This window comes from Podarcis erhardii, assembly GCF_964252035.2.
Source record: "Podarcis erhardii genome assembly, chromosome: 6".
Lineage (NCBI taxonomy): Eukaryota > Metazoa > Chordata > Lepidosauria > Squamata > Lacertidae > Podarcis > Podarcis erhardii.
Window position 1 is genome coordinate 30,575,926 of NC_138510.1, and position 14,779 is coordinate 30,590,704.

Genomic DNA, 14,779 nt, shown 5'->3' on the forward strand with positions numbered 1-14,779 from the left:
AGCGCTAGATTATATGTGAATGAGTGGACATGAGATTGTAAACAAGTTGATAATTTGTTTGGAAAAAAATTTTTTTTAACGATGTAAATGGGAGCGGGAGACGTGAGGGAGCCCAAAGAAGTGATGAAATTGTTGTGAAAGAAGTAAGATTGTTTATTATGTGTGCATTTATATTTAAAAACCTTAATAAATATTTATAAAAAAATAAAATAAACTGAAGTTAAATCCTGACAAGATAAAGGCACTGTGGATGCCATGCCCAGGAACTAGCTGCATAGCCTGTTCCAGATGTGGTTCATAATATGAGGGTACTCTCCAATCCAGTGGTCACTAGGGGCTCAGGTGGCCTCAGAGGCATGGAGTGCCTTTTTCAACTTTGGCTTTTTCACCAGTAATTATTGTTCCTGGGCAAGGATAGTATGACCACAGTGACCCATGGTCTGGTTACCTCCCAAATGGACTACTATAAAGAGCAGTGTGTGGAGCTGTCCTTGAAGACAACACAGAGCTATTGTGGCAGAATACAGAATTTTAACCCAGTACAGTCTGATGGAATCATATCACACTGTTTCTTTTGTTGTTGTTAACATTACACTGACTCTAAAGGAATCACGCTGTTTGTCTATTTGCTTCTAAGGTGAATTTAAGATGTTGGTGCTTACGTTTAAAGTCCTAAACAGCCCAAAATACTTAAAAGGAGCAACCTGTCCCTATTCTAGACTATTCTAGAATGAGGAGGTTCTTCTCCATGATCCACCAGGCTAGAGTCTTCTCTGTGGTGGCACCCTGACTCTAGAATGCCCTCCCAAATATGACTGGTGCTTACATTGTTACAGCACCAGGTTAAAAATTATTTATTTACCCACATACTGTAAATTGATGGTTATATAGCAATCTGTTGTTTTCAACTCCCTTGACTTATTCCGAGTGGTGTATTTTATTATTTTAGCATTGTTCATTTTATTATTTGATTTATGGGGAGATTATGTGTGTGTGTGTGTAGTGCAAAGCAATAGATGAAATATAGAATAATCTCCTGAATTATTAAAGCCCATTAGTAGCAACATTGTAATCCTGAGTTCTACTCCCCACTCTTAATGGATGATTCAACGTTACCTTTTACAAAAGTAGGATGACTCTAATGACTTCTTCCTCTGCTTGGATTCATGAGTGAAAGCATAGTGTAGCATGCACGGCACAATCCCTAACAAATCCATTAGCACTGGGAATCTTTGCTGTCTAAATGGTTTTGCTTGGGTTTGGGCAACATGGCTCAAAAAATTGCTGTTACAGACATGTTATTCTCTCTCAGTCTGAATTCTCGATCTAATATTACTGTCCTGCCTTATAGAGATGTGAGGGTGAACCATATAGTTTTTATGTATCAGTTGTGCTATGGATATGATCAGCAACAAAAAAAGTGATGTAAAAATTTAACATGCTAACTCCTGTGTCTTAGAGAGACAGCTGAACACGTCGTTTACTTGGAAGTAAGTGTGCCAAGTTAGTTCTAATGAGAAATCTCCAAGGGAGACATTATCTTTATAATCATATTATTGTGACAAGGCCTGAAATGTAACCAAGGTAATACTGATTTGTGAACCCAGCACTCTCGTATGTTAAGCAAAATGCAAATAATGGACAGAGAAAATCTGCAGTGAGGTCAAAAGGGAAAGCGTGTCCCCAGTGTACATGGGTGTCCCTGTCAAAGTTTCAATGAATGTAGCATTTTGATCCACATTCAAATCCAACAGTAGAAATCCAAGAAACTTCATGAGTCTCGGACTTCCGGGTTGGCGCCATCGCCGAATGGCGGGCTCCCTCCGTGCTCCGGAGGGAGCCGGCTCGGCAGGGGCTGGGTTCTACCGCGCCGGTGACGCGGGGACCCGCAAAAACCATGGGCACGGAGCCCCATGGACATGGTGACTCGGCTGGCACCTTTGAGCCCCCCCGGCCCGCGAAAGAGCCTTTTTAAAGGCTTCGGAGCGGGCGCCTGGGGGGGGGTGGTGCTTTGAGTCCGCCGCTTCCCCTGCCGAGCGAAGCCGCATGCCATTCGGTGGAGAGCGCTGGCTTCTTCCATTGAAAATTTGGATCTAAAAGAACAACCCGTGAGTAATTGGAATATGGATTAAAAAGAGGGATAAATTTTTAAAATCCGGAGCGAGCGGGGGGGGGGGTATAAAAAGGAAGTCATCCCCCCCCCCAATTGTAGAAGAGCCAAAACAAAGGACTTAACAACTAAGATCGAGAGTGACCTTATCTTGATGAATTAGTGACTTCGCGAGGGAAAAATATAAGATTGAGCTGGAGGAGAAAAGTGGAATTTGAACTAAAAAGCAACCCCCCCCCCCCCGGAATCCCGGGAGCGATCGGTGAAAATGCCTGGGGAAGAGAAACGGAGGTTTTGACAGCTGTCAAAGAGCTGTCAAAACGGAAGAACAAAACAGAGACTTTGTTATGAGGACTTTGCCGGTTACAGTGGTTATAAATTGGATATAAAATGTTTCAAATAAGGATCAACAAGCTACTTGGATTGGTGGATGTGATCTGGAAAGGAACTCAGTTACTGAAATCCATCTAGAGGAGCTGAGGGATATTGCAAGTGTTTTTGATGGAAATTTGAACAGTTGAACAGAACTTTTTATCTCCTGGGAAACTGCAGAAATGGAACATTATTTTGTCTACAGAGGTCTACACACTACAGAAAACAATGGATGTAAATGAAAGGGACATGACGCAATGTTTTGCTCCTGAATAACTAGCCTCCGCAGAGAAACTAGAAACTTTTGGAAATAGAACATTTCGGCAGAAGAGCTGGGAAAAAGCAAAAAATTAAAAGGAGGAGTGTGATTAATAAGAATAATGAAATAACAAGATCTGGACAGAACTGGAAGTGGGAACATTTGGGACATTCAGATTTGACAAGCTTACAGAAATAAAATTGGAGTTTTTGCTCCTGGATATAAAAATCTGGATAGAAGAAATGGGCCCCTTTTTGAGATAGACTCCTTCTATGATTGGACACTCGAATTTAAAAATGACTGGTAAAGGACTAGAGAGGTCTGGGTTTAGTGAGAAGTGGGAACCCCAGGAAGATATCAGATGTCGAGGGATATTGGGAACGCAACCGGGAAAGGGGGGAGGGAAATCTGGAATCCAAAGGGTGCAAAACTATTTTTTATCTTGTTTATTTTTATCTGCATTATTCTTGAAGGGGGGGAACTCGTGGAAGGGAATTAGGTCGATCTTAGGGGATGGGAATTTTTGAAAAATTGGGTTATGGACGATAAGTGTAATTTGGGGATAAGAATTTGTTGAATTGATTTGTTAAACTGGAAGACAAGAGGGGGAGGGGAGGGGAAGTCCTGGTTATTGGAAAAAGATTATAAATTGGATTTAATTTGTTTTAAATTGGAAAACTTTAATAAAAATTATTTTTTTAAAAAAAAAGAAGAAAGAAACTTCATGAGTCTCACTGACAACAGTCAAAAGAAGGGTGACTGGCAAGAGCTACAAGTCTTTCCATCAGACGTCAGTCTGCATATCAGTATTATGATTTGCATTCCTCTGGTACCAAGATCAAACCCTTAAAAGGATCTCAGGTAGTGTAACTGGCAGAAAGGCCTCTGCTACAGGCCTTGGAGAGCTACTGTGTCAAAGCATGCAGTACTGGTCTGATTATTATATGGTAAGTCCATATGGTTGGAAAGGCTAAGTGATGCCATTGCTCTGAATCTTGCCACACAGTCTGCCAGCTGCTTCCCACTTCCCTTTCTTCAAAGAGCCTGTCCCCACCAATGCAGATCCATTAGTTGAAAAGCAACAAAAATTTCAGAGGCTTTCATTGACATATGTGGATTTCTCAGCAGTTGCAGGTGTTTGAAACTGATTGCTTCAGAATCTTGTATGGGGGAAGTGAGAAAGACTCCCACAGCCACTAGTTTTCTATTGAATCCATCAATGGACAAATAGGATGAGCATAGGTGTGGGCTGTGCTGAGGTGCAGGGTTCACTGTTCAGAGAAGGTGCCCCCACCTGATTCCCTGCACCTCTCCTTTCAAGCCACAGCCCATCCCATTCAGCTGAGTCCTCGTTCCTTGGGGGAGCCTTTTCAGGGAGCACAGGGTCTGCCGGGCAGAAGAGGCAGGAAATTCAGCTTCCACCGACCCTTTTCTGCAGGCATATCTCTGATCAAAAATTGAAATCAGATTAAATCATGTGTTCACCAAAAACACAATACCAGAAGGTCTTGCAAAATCTTGCAACATTAAAGAAGAATACCAGGTTTCAGCTTTATGTGCCTCTGGGGATTTATACCTGTAGGGTAGTCACTAGGAATGTTTCTCTATGAGCTCTTGTAGTCTGCCTTGCACTGTTACAGCATGAACACAGGAGTATATGCATAGAATTCTGTTGTGCTCATGGGTTCTCTAAATAGGGCCACTGTCTCAAGACCAGCTTGGCCCACTATCGAGCATGACAGGAAAGCTGTTTGCACCACACTGAATGTTCTCTCATTCCGGCTGCAATCTGTCTTTTGTTTCTGACAAATGAATGTATTTCCAAATTCCCCTCTGAAAACCCATTTCTCGTTGACAGCTCTTTAACCCAGTCTGCTCAATAGATGCCCCCCACCACCTCGCCTTTCGCACAGTCTGTCTCTCAGTGCTGCTTCAAGTTCCTCGCCAAGATGCTGAAAAGATCTCCCTGCTGTATCAGTGCTAAAGATAACGCTCTGATGATATTATTCCTGTGAAATGAACAGCTAGAAAGTGCTCAGCAACCTTCTGGAGGCTTATATCTCTCTGCATACTGTGAAGGGGCTAGGGAAGGGGCGGGGGCGGGGGGGGGCTGCCTGCTCAACTGAAAAATAAAAGCAATCCATCACATTGGTATGAAGTTTGCTTTTTTTCTTGCCCCGTTTTGTTAGCTACCCCTTCTTTTACCCACCCTCATATTTCTTATCCTCCATTCCTTACTTATTTCCAACTCACTCTTCAATGCCTAGAAGATCTAACAAGGCTTCACCCTTTCCCCAACCAACTCCTGGTTTTAAGCCTTCTACCAGGGCAACTGAGGCTATTTCCATCTCAAAACCAGGCCAGAAATCAGACTGGAACAGATTCAATTCATCAGTCTCATCGAAAAACTGCCTGGAGTTGAAATGCTACCACCCACTCCGAAACCAACTCAATAATGGTTAACTGGCCACTAGGTGAAGGTCATTCAAAACAGTGAGTCCAAGCCAGATTTCTTCAATAAAGGGTTAACTAATGCCTCTTTCAAAATGGACAGATTTTTCAGGCAACTCTTCCACCCAGTCTGAGATATTCTCAGCATCTACAACCTCGCCCCACACACTCACACCAAACAATGAGAAGATGGAGTCCAGGGCAGGACATATTGCTAACCAGTGGCGTAGGAAGGGGGGGTGCGGTGGGTGGGTGTGGGGCACCCTGGATCACTGAGGGGGGTTACAAAATGGCAAAAATATGTGTTTTAAAAATAATAATAAAAATTGGGTTCATGGCACTAGGTGAAGTGGGGGGCACTGGGCGCCACACCACGGGGCCTGCAGATTGCCTGAGCCACGCATCTCTCCTGAGGGGAAGGTAGTGGGCAGACTGCCTGCAAGCTCCATGCTGCTTTTTCAAGGAGCGCAGGGCCTGCATCTGCCCACCGCCTTAGCTACCCTACAGCTGGGGGGGGGGAGAGACTGCAGAGAGGCTCCACACAGCGCGCCCTGCCTTGGCTCGCCCCGCTCCCATGGGCAGTTTGCCCCACCCCTGGCTGCAAGAACCACGTGCCGTACCGGGCACCTGAGCGGCTAGCTATGCCGTTGTTGCTAACCATATAAAGTATTAGTAAAAGTCAAACAATGCCTGATCAAAGGAAGCATTTAAATTGGTGGGACATATTTCCATGTATCATGTTTATGATGGACTTTTGTCAGCCTTGAACTGTGGCTGAATATTCTGCCTTCTTAATTCTGCTCTAGCTAACAGCGTCTTAACACTGACTCAACTGCATGTTTCCTGTGCCTACTTCTTTATTTATTTACATTTGTTTATTTATTTTCTTCCATTTATATCCTGCCTTACTTCTTCATGGGACCCAAGGAAGCATACAAGTAGTTTCTAGGCCGTCACCCACCCAAGCTGTGACCAGACCCAAACCTTCAGCAAGGTGATTGCTTGGTGTGCCTTCAGAACATACCCTGTTTCTTTGACAAAGCAAACCAGTTCCTAACACTCATCAGATCCAGTAGTACACTGGCTTCCTCAACCTCGGCCCTCCAGATGTTTTTGGCCTACAACTCCCATGATCCCTAGCTAGCAGGACCAGTGGTCAGGGATGATGGGGATTGTAGTCTCAAAACATCTGGAGGGCCGAGGTTGAGGAAGCCTGCAGTAGTAGCATCACTACTACTACTCACAGCTGCTTCCCACAGAGACCATTTGTCTACATGGTTGTAAAACATTTAGCATGGCATAGTTTCTAGTGTAGCATGTGAGGCTGTTCATAAAAAAAATAAAACATGTGTGGGCTCAAAATAGCCTCCTTGTCTCTGCAACAGCATCCTACATCAGCTAGACCCCAAGAAGAGAAAGGAACACATCAACATCTGTGGTTATACCTCAACTGGTAAATTTCCTCCTCACTTTGTTCTTTCATAATGAGAACTTGGTGTATGCAGGTTATTTATAGAACCAAAGTTTATTTTATAACCAATGCAGCAGGATGTGGCCTAACTATTGGCCACACTCCCTTTGCTTTAGCGAAGAGAACATTAACTTTTTTCATATCTCACAATCAGTGGGGATGAAAGGAGAAAACGCTTGACAGGTGCAGAGAGGGCAGAAAAAAGGGAGTATGTAGAACCTTTAGTCTTCTAATGGAGTTTGAAAGTTTCAAACTCAAAAAAGCATTTCATCAAGTCATTCAGCAAAATATGCATTGGGTGCAATCACTCAAGCACTGTGGCTACATATTGTCCAGTAACTTAGCTTAGGTTTTATATGGGACCAGACACAACTTCAACTGAAGTGAGTTGGGGGGATGGAGTCACAACAATAGTGCTTTGTGAATCCAATGAATCCACTGGATACTTAAAAACACAATCGTATGTTTGTTTACTCAGAAATAATTCCAACTTTATTCGCTGTAGCTTTCATATATGTTTGTAGGGTTGCAACTTTAATTTAGCCATGAAATCACAGTCCTACAGAGGCTTATTAGAATCGTTAATTTCTTATACTTGGACAAGCTTTGGTCAGTCACTGGAACTCAGTGGCTCCAACAAACAAAGATCACAACTGAGTATCTAAAAGCAGTACAATTTTCATTTCTGAGGAAGTACCCATGACCCTGATACTGAGCTACTAAAAGTTTGTCAGTTTCTTCCAAGCCATAGTTAAGCTTCCTTGATCATGTCATAACATGGTGTTTGGATTGAGCCACTGCCATACTCTGCATTTCAGATGTTTTCCTTATGTGCTGCTAACTCTAAAGCAGAAAGTAGTAGTTCTGTTACAGGATACCGACATTTCATTGAGATTTTTTCCTCTATGATTATAAAGGAGAAGAAGTCATGACTTTCTATATATTTTAACAACAAGTTTTGTTCTGCTTTGTGCACTTCTAACTGCTTTCAGCTTTCTGTCACTAGACAAAAAAACTAAGCATAATACTGATTATCTAGTAATCGGAAGCAGTAACTCTTAACATCATGAAAAACAGACATCATGAAACGAAAATGGAGGTTAAGATTAATTCTCTGCATATGGGTATGTTAAATTAAACATAACTGCACATATGCATGGAGTTAAAAGCTCCATTTCTGAAAACACTTACCACATGCTGCAAATAGTTACTCCTGTGCAGTCCCATGGACCTCAGTGGAAGGCAATCTAATGACTAAAGCAACAGGGTTGGGAGTTAGGGGAAACAAAGAATCCATTCCATGCTTTGCCAGTGAATCATTTATTCATTTATGTATTTGTTCCCCAGCCCTTCCTACGTTTAGGGCCACTAGAGTCACATGGGCTCTCGCTATCCTGAGAATTAGTTATTCATCTGTATACAGTGTTCTGAAGATTCCTTGGATAAGAGGCAGTAATGAGCAGCTGCACTTGATCTCCTTATTTAAAAACATGACCGTACAAGATAATACCCTCTTGTTGATCCTAACTGATAACATATATTTGTGGTGTAGTTTTTGTGTCAAATCACACTGGGACTGGGGGAGACTTCGGAGTACAGGAATACATTTCGATCACCTTGTCTTTGTCTCCTAAACTTCAAGCAATTAAGAAATTTCTCTTGCACTAAAAATATAAACCAGCATAATATTAGTATAACAAATGCTAGCAAAGTCTGGACAGAGACAGAGAGTACAGCACAAATTACCCTAAACAAAAAGGGATTGCCAGTTAACAGTCTAGGAATACCGTCTGTCACAAAAGGAGAGAGCAGCTACTGTTTCTCTTGCTATTCTCATCACCCTGCTTCTTTGCCCACCCACAATGTGACAGAAGAAAACTCTTTCTTGTTTCTTGTTTCACTTGGCAAAAGGGGAAGGTGGCTACAAGATGTGGGGGGGGGGGAGCAGGGCAGAAGAAACCTTGGCTGCATCCTCCTTCCCAGCTATGGGGCTGTCAAAAGAGTCATGAAGTTCCCCCGGGTTGCAACCTGGCAACTCTACAAACAGAAACACACCAAGAGTTATTCTACCTTTGGTTTGGATTGGTTATATGTGAGGTTTGGCACGACAACATGTGCTTTTCTATGCATTGGTTCGCACCATCCAGCTTTTATATATTATATTTTATAAATATATACACATGCCCTTTGGGGTATGTTCTGTGTATTTAATACTGACGTTTCTTATACCTGACTTGGGAAAATAGATTTTGACATATTGAACACTTTAGGATCTTTTTGGCAAGGGATTGGGCAACAATAAAATGGAGATAGTTCACTTCATTGTGGCATTGCACAAAGAATTACCATATTTTTCGTCCTATAGGGCGCACAGGCCCATAGGACGCACCTCGTTTTTTGGGGGGGAAATGAATAAAAAAAATTATTTTCCCCCCAGCCGCGGCTGCCGCCCCAAGCCTTGTGCACACCTGCCCGAAGCACGGGGCACCCTCCGGAGGGCTCTGCGTGCTTCGGGCTGCAGGCTGCCGCCCCAAGCCTCGCGCGCCCGGAGGGACTTCCCGCCAGGTGCGTAAGGCTTGCAGACACTCGCCCGAAGCACGGGGAGCATGAAGGTCCCACCGGGCGCGCAAGGCTTGCGGACACTCGGAGGGCTCCCCGTGCTTCGGGTGGCAGGCTGCCGCCCCAAGCCTCGCGCGCCCGGCAGGACCTCCCGCCTGGCGCGCAAGGCTTGCAGACACTCGCCCAAAGCACGGGGAGCCCTCTGGAGGGCTCCCTGTGCTTGGGGCGATAGGCTGCCGCCCCAAGCCTCGCGCGCTCAGCGGGACCTCCCGCCGGGCGCGCAAGGCTTGCGGACACTCGCTGGGGCTGCAGGCTGCTGCCCGCAAGCCTTGTGAGCCTGCAGGAACTCCCGCCGGGCTTGCAAGGCTTGCAGATAGCTTCCTGAAGCCTGGAGAGCGAGAGGGGTCGGTGCGCACCGATGCCTCTCGCTCTCCAGGTTTCAGCGAAAGCCTGCATTCGCCCCATAGGACGCACACACATTTCCCCTTCATTTTTGGAGGGGGAAAAGTGTGTCCTATGGGGCGAAAAATACGGTAGGGCCTGGCAGGTATAAGCTGTTAACAGAGACAAACTTTGGAACCTGTTTGTTCTGCCCATAGGATTTCATTCTCCCTCCTGTGCATGCAGACCTTTCATTAGTGCCAGCTGAAAACTGCAGTGTATTTAACTGGGATAGATGCTATCAAGGCATGAACATACGGCAGAGGTACTGGGAGTACATGTCAATGGGAAATAATGCCTGACTCGCTGGGACAGGAGAGGGCCTGAAGATCATTTTAATGGCAAATGGAAACTCAAATGTCTGACAAAAAGGTAGAAATGTTTATAATTTTGGCTTAAAACAGAAAGACAATTCACTTCCTCAGTGGCCTTTTTGCTGCTCAGAGCCTTGGGGATATATCATGCTTCCAGAGGCCTTCATTTAAAGTGAAACACCCTCCGTTGAGAAATGGATGAGAAACTCGTGACTTCTCCAGATTTTTTCCTTTCTTTTCGTTTTTCATTTTCATTACAAGGGGGAAACAAATCTTAATATCCCTATTCTACGCTTACAGCACACTAAGCCCTCTTCTTATCTTCCTGCAGCTCAGTCCTGATTTATTGTCATGATGCTGCATTTGTAAAACAGAACCATAAAGTAAAGAAGAGAACATTTCCCAAGGACTACTCTAAAATAAATTATTTCAGATGTGTAGAAGCTGCTTAATAAATCCCGCTATTCTTGTTTCTTTGGGTATTTTAGAAACTGATTTATAAGTGCAATATCTCCTCTCAAAAATGAGACAATCAACGCAGGATAAAATTATCATGTTATGAAAATAGGGGTCAGGCATTGGGGCTGCACTTTAAATTAAACTGAGGGGGGAAATATCTTTCATATGAAATTGACTCTTTTGTCTCAGAAATGAATGTTTTAATCAACTCGGCTGAAGAGGAGCCCTAAAGTAATGTTTGATTTCATACAAGGTGCCTGTTGGTTTTGAGATAGCCATGACAAGGAGAGGGATAAGGTGAATCCCCTCATATTAAACACACACAATAAAACACCCACCACAAATTTAGGGGATGAGGGTGAGAGGGTGGGGCTGAGCTTCCTCCACTTCATGCACTATTGTCTCCTATAAAGTCTACTTGCTTTCCAGAGTCTGAGCCCACACCAGAAGAAACAATTGGTTTTTAGATAAGAGGTTTGTATAATTGCCATTATATTAACTGAGCAAAAACTGTTACATCTGTATCCCACCTTTCCTCTAAAAAACAATGTTATCCTCAGAAAGGGCTGGTTCAGATTTACCACTAAACCATCATCTGCATTACCCAAAACTTCAGCTCTAAGCCATGATTTGTGTTACAGATATACAGGCAAACCATGGTTTATGCAGTTTCCTTCTTCCCCTCCCACTTTCCTTGACAATCACAGGATGCCAACCAAATGACAACCTCCAAAGGCAAAGCAACAGCCCAAACGATGGTTTACTGATTTACATGTAACAACCCAACCACCATTTGCCCGAATTATGGGTTGTCAAAGAGTTTCAAACCATGGTTTCAAGTTTGGGATTGGCAACAACCCACAAACGATGGTTTGTCAAATGGTAATGATTCAAGCATCACAAACCACTGTTTGGCTTTGCGGAGCATGGTTTATAACATTATGTTTGAACCATCTCATAAAGTAATTATTTAGGAAATTCAGCTGAGAGATAAGTGATTTATCCAAAGCCAAACAGTAAACTTCATAGCCTGGTAGGACTTTGAAGTTTCCACATTGAAGCCCAATACTGAAGCCACTACACTAAAACGCTCATCAGGTGTTAATGATATATATATTTTAAGGTGCCAAATAAACACTACAATTTATTCATGATTTGTTGGCTGATTTCCTCGTCCCTATTTCTATATACTTACTTTTTATTTCAATGGATAGCATCTTAAACATTTGTTGTAAGCTGCTTTGGGGCTAATATTGTTGGAAAGATGGGATATAAATGTTTAAACAAATAAAATGATGCATCCAAGGAAGCTAATGATGAAGGAAATAATGCATAGTTATCTAATAAAACTGCACAGTAATATCCATACTGCACATGAAACCGTAACTGAAATTAAGGCAACATGGATTTTTTTATTTTCAATTTTTTGCTTCCCATTACAAATTCACCTTTGCTCTGTGCAAACACTTTAGACATTCTCTCCCAGATCTAGCTTTTACATACTTAAGGATTCCACCCCCTTCTGCTATTTTATGCAAAAGAGTAGCATAGACCTTTTAAAGTAACACAATAAAAGGTAATAATTTAAACAATTCTGCATATGCAACAGGCTAGCAGACTGGAGGCCAGACTCTGCTTCCTCAAGCAGGGTTTCCATCAGTTTAAATGTATTATTTGTTTACTTACTTATTTGTCTATCCTGCCTTTCCCTTCTAAAATTGATTCAGTGGAAGCTGGTGGTTTGAAAGGGGGCTAATGGGCAGCTCATTTGACTTTTCTCATTGATGACTTTCTTGTCTTTCTTTCTACTTTTCTACCTTTCCTCCTTCTACCTTTTTCTGGCTCCTAGGCTGACCGTACATCAGGGATGGAGGAGGACAATACAATAGACAATCATTTACAGGAAAAGCAAGTTACTCTTTGCTTGGGCCCATGGAGGCTCATCCATGTAGCACCAAACCATGGTTTGGGCATTACATGTGAACACTGCCTCTGTCACTGAGATTAGGTACAAAAAGTGGACATGGTGAGGAGAAACCCCAATTTTGCTTGAGCCAGTTAGGTGTTACCAAATGAGAGATGACAGAATGAGTGCATGAGTTTTCCTTCCTAGACTGCTTCCCTCTTCCATTTCCTTGTGTAAACAAAAGGTGAGCTAGAGGAAAAGATCAAGGACAGACTCTATCAAAAGGGTTTTTTTATATATAAAAAAATATGCTATATGGATGATCGCAGACATAAAGCTTGGTGGTCTAACACTGGGCATTTACTTTAACGTACAGAGATGTTCACTTCCCCAAGCATAAAGTAATGTGGATGGATGTGGTGGTATTTATATTTCCACTAAACATATCAACAAAGCAATGAATGGGAGACTGTGGAAGATCTCTCCCTGTTTCTACAGATCAAGCCACAGCACACAAGAAGAATAAAGCACGTACATGCAAGTCCCTAAAGGCCCAAATCAATATGTATGGCATTATATACACAAAGAGTGAAACATAAAACCACCACATGAATACATCTAAGTCATTAGCAGGGCTTAATAAAAAAAAAAGCAAGAGAATTTCAAGCCAAAAAAGTGAATAGAAAAGAATTATGAGCGTGACCAAATTGCTATAAAGGAGTCAACTGTAGAACTTTCAGTTCTGGTATCTAGTTCCCTAAGGTTGAAAAATGATTGGTGGTAACTCACTTTATTCGATTCCCCTGTAAGTCATGCTTACCCATGAATGTGCTTCTAAATTCAGTCTTTTCATAATGAAAAATAAGTGATACAAAACAGGAAAAGAAAGTGTATTTTTAGTAGGCCAGCAGAATCGAAAGGTTCAATTATATAATGCAGGTTATTAACATATACCACAAGACTCTGCCTACAAATAAGCATTTTTATTCTGCATAGTCAAGAGTATTATGAATTCTAAAGCTATCAATTCAGAAGGAGAAGCTGACCTAGTAAAAGCTATTCCAGGTATTCCATGACCTGGAACCAGCCTAACAGGACTTCAGGTACCAACAGGATGCTAATAGCACACACCCAAGGTGTAAAATGAAACACAAGTAGAAAAGGAAAGGTTACTCACAGTAGGTAGCTGACTAGAAAGAAGGTGTCCATCTTGGCTCAACATGTTAGATACCATAATGGCTGGGAGGTCCATATTCTGGTAGGAGTATGCTGGTATCAGGCTATTTGGAGGGAGACTGTGGCACAGTGAATGATATCCAGTTTCATGATCCACCAAGTGAAGGAGGGAAGGGTCCGGGAGGTTAGGAGGAGTAATAGGAGGGATTTCATAATCTTCATTATTCTCATTCTGACCATTGTATGTCTAAAACAAAATTGAAAAAAGACACTCTTATAAAGCAGATCTCGCATTACATTTATCCAAAGCTTTAACTGATAGCCGCAGTTATACAGTCTGCCTACCTTCTGCAAAAGCTATTTTAAGAGCACAAATAATTTGAATGAACTCTTTACATGAATAAATTTATTTTTTAAAAAACCACAACATACAAGAATAGAGAATTTGTGTGGTACAGGGCAAACTCAAACATTGCCTATTTACGGGATAGTAAGTCTCACGGAATTCAGCGGGGCTTATTGTCAAGTAAGCATGAAGAGAACTACAGCCTAAAAAGAAGAAATGTGTGTAGACGAAGAAAACTTCTTATAAAAGAATGCAAAACACTACAGGCACATTCATTCACAACCAGTCAGATGACAGTAAGGCCGGTTTGGTGATATATCTATGCTTTACATTTTGAAAACTGAGCTGGTATTGCACCACTGGAATCCTCATGGTAATACAAATGCACTTTAGCACTGGGGAACGAATACTGAAGGAAGTTGTGGCAAGAGAACAAATTATGACAATATTAAAAACAATTAAAAACAACTTGTATAACTGCATGCAAGATGGCATCTCGTTGCCCCCATCAATAGCACTATAGCTTCTCCAATATGGATACAAAATATAAGCACATAAAGATTGCCCTGTCCCTTTCAAATGAGGTAGCAGATGCACATGACATGAGGATCTACTACATTCATTTAAAAATAAACACAGCACCATCTTCAGGCGGAATAACTCAGCTTGCACATCAAAGCTCTTGTGCCCATAAAATATTGCTGGATGAGTATACTTGTGTTCAGCAGGGAACCATAATGATCACGATGCAAAGCAACTTCTTTTTGATGTGTTTGTTTCCCACACAGCGTGGATCAAACTCCTGTACACAAATGATTCCATCCAAAATTAAAGCAATCCCACTTTGACTCCACCACACATGCACTGCCACAGGTTTAGGTTGCATCTTAATTTTTGCCTAAGTTGCATTCCTCT

General features: G+C 42.3%; 1 protein-coding gene across 7 annotated transcripts in view; it reads right to left on the bottom strand.

The window, feature by feature from the left end:
• Positions 1-14,779, bottom strand: part of TOX2 (TOX high mobility group box family member 2) — a 269,513-nt gene that overhangs the window by 89,358 nt on the left and 165,376 nt on the right. For 5 of the 7 annotated variants that reach the window (XM_081866796.1, XM_081866793.1, XM_081866797.1 and 2 more), the window contains exons 3-4: positions 13,520-13,765; positions 7,855-7,917 (exon numbers count right to left, since the gene is read on the bottom strand). In XM_081866796.1, coding sequence (XP_081722922.1) covers positions 7,855-7,917; positions 13,520-13,765 — 309 coding nt within the window. The remainder of the gene's footprint in view (positions 1-7,854; positions 7,918-13,519; positions 13,766-14,779) is intronic. The other 2 variants (XM_081866798.1, XM_081866795.1) reach the window with 1 other exon arrangement.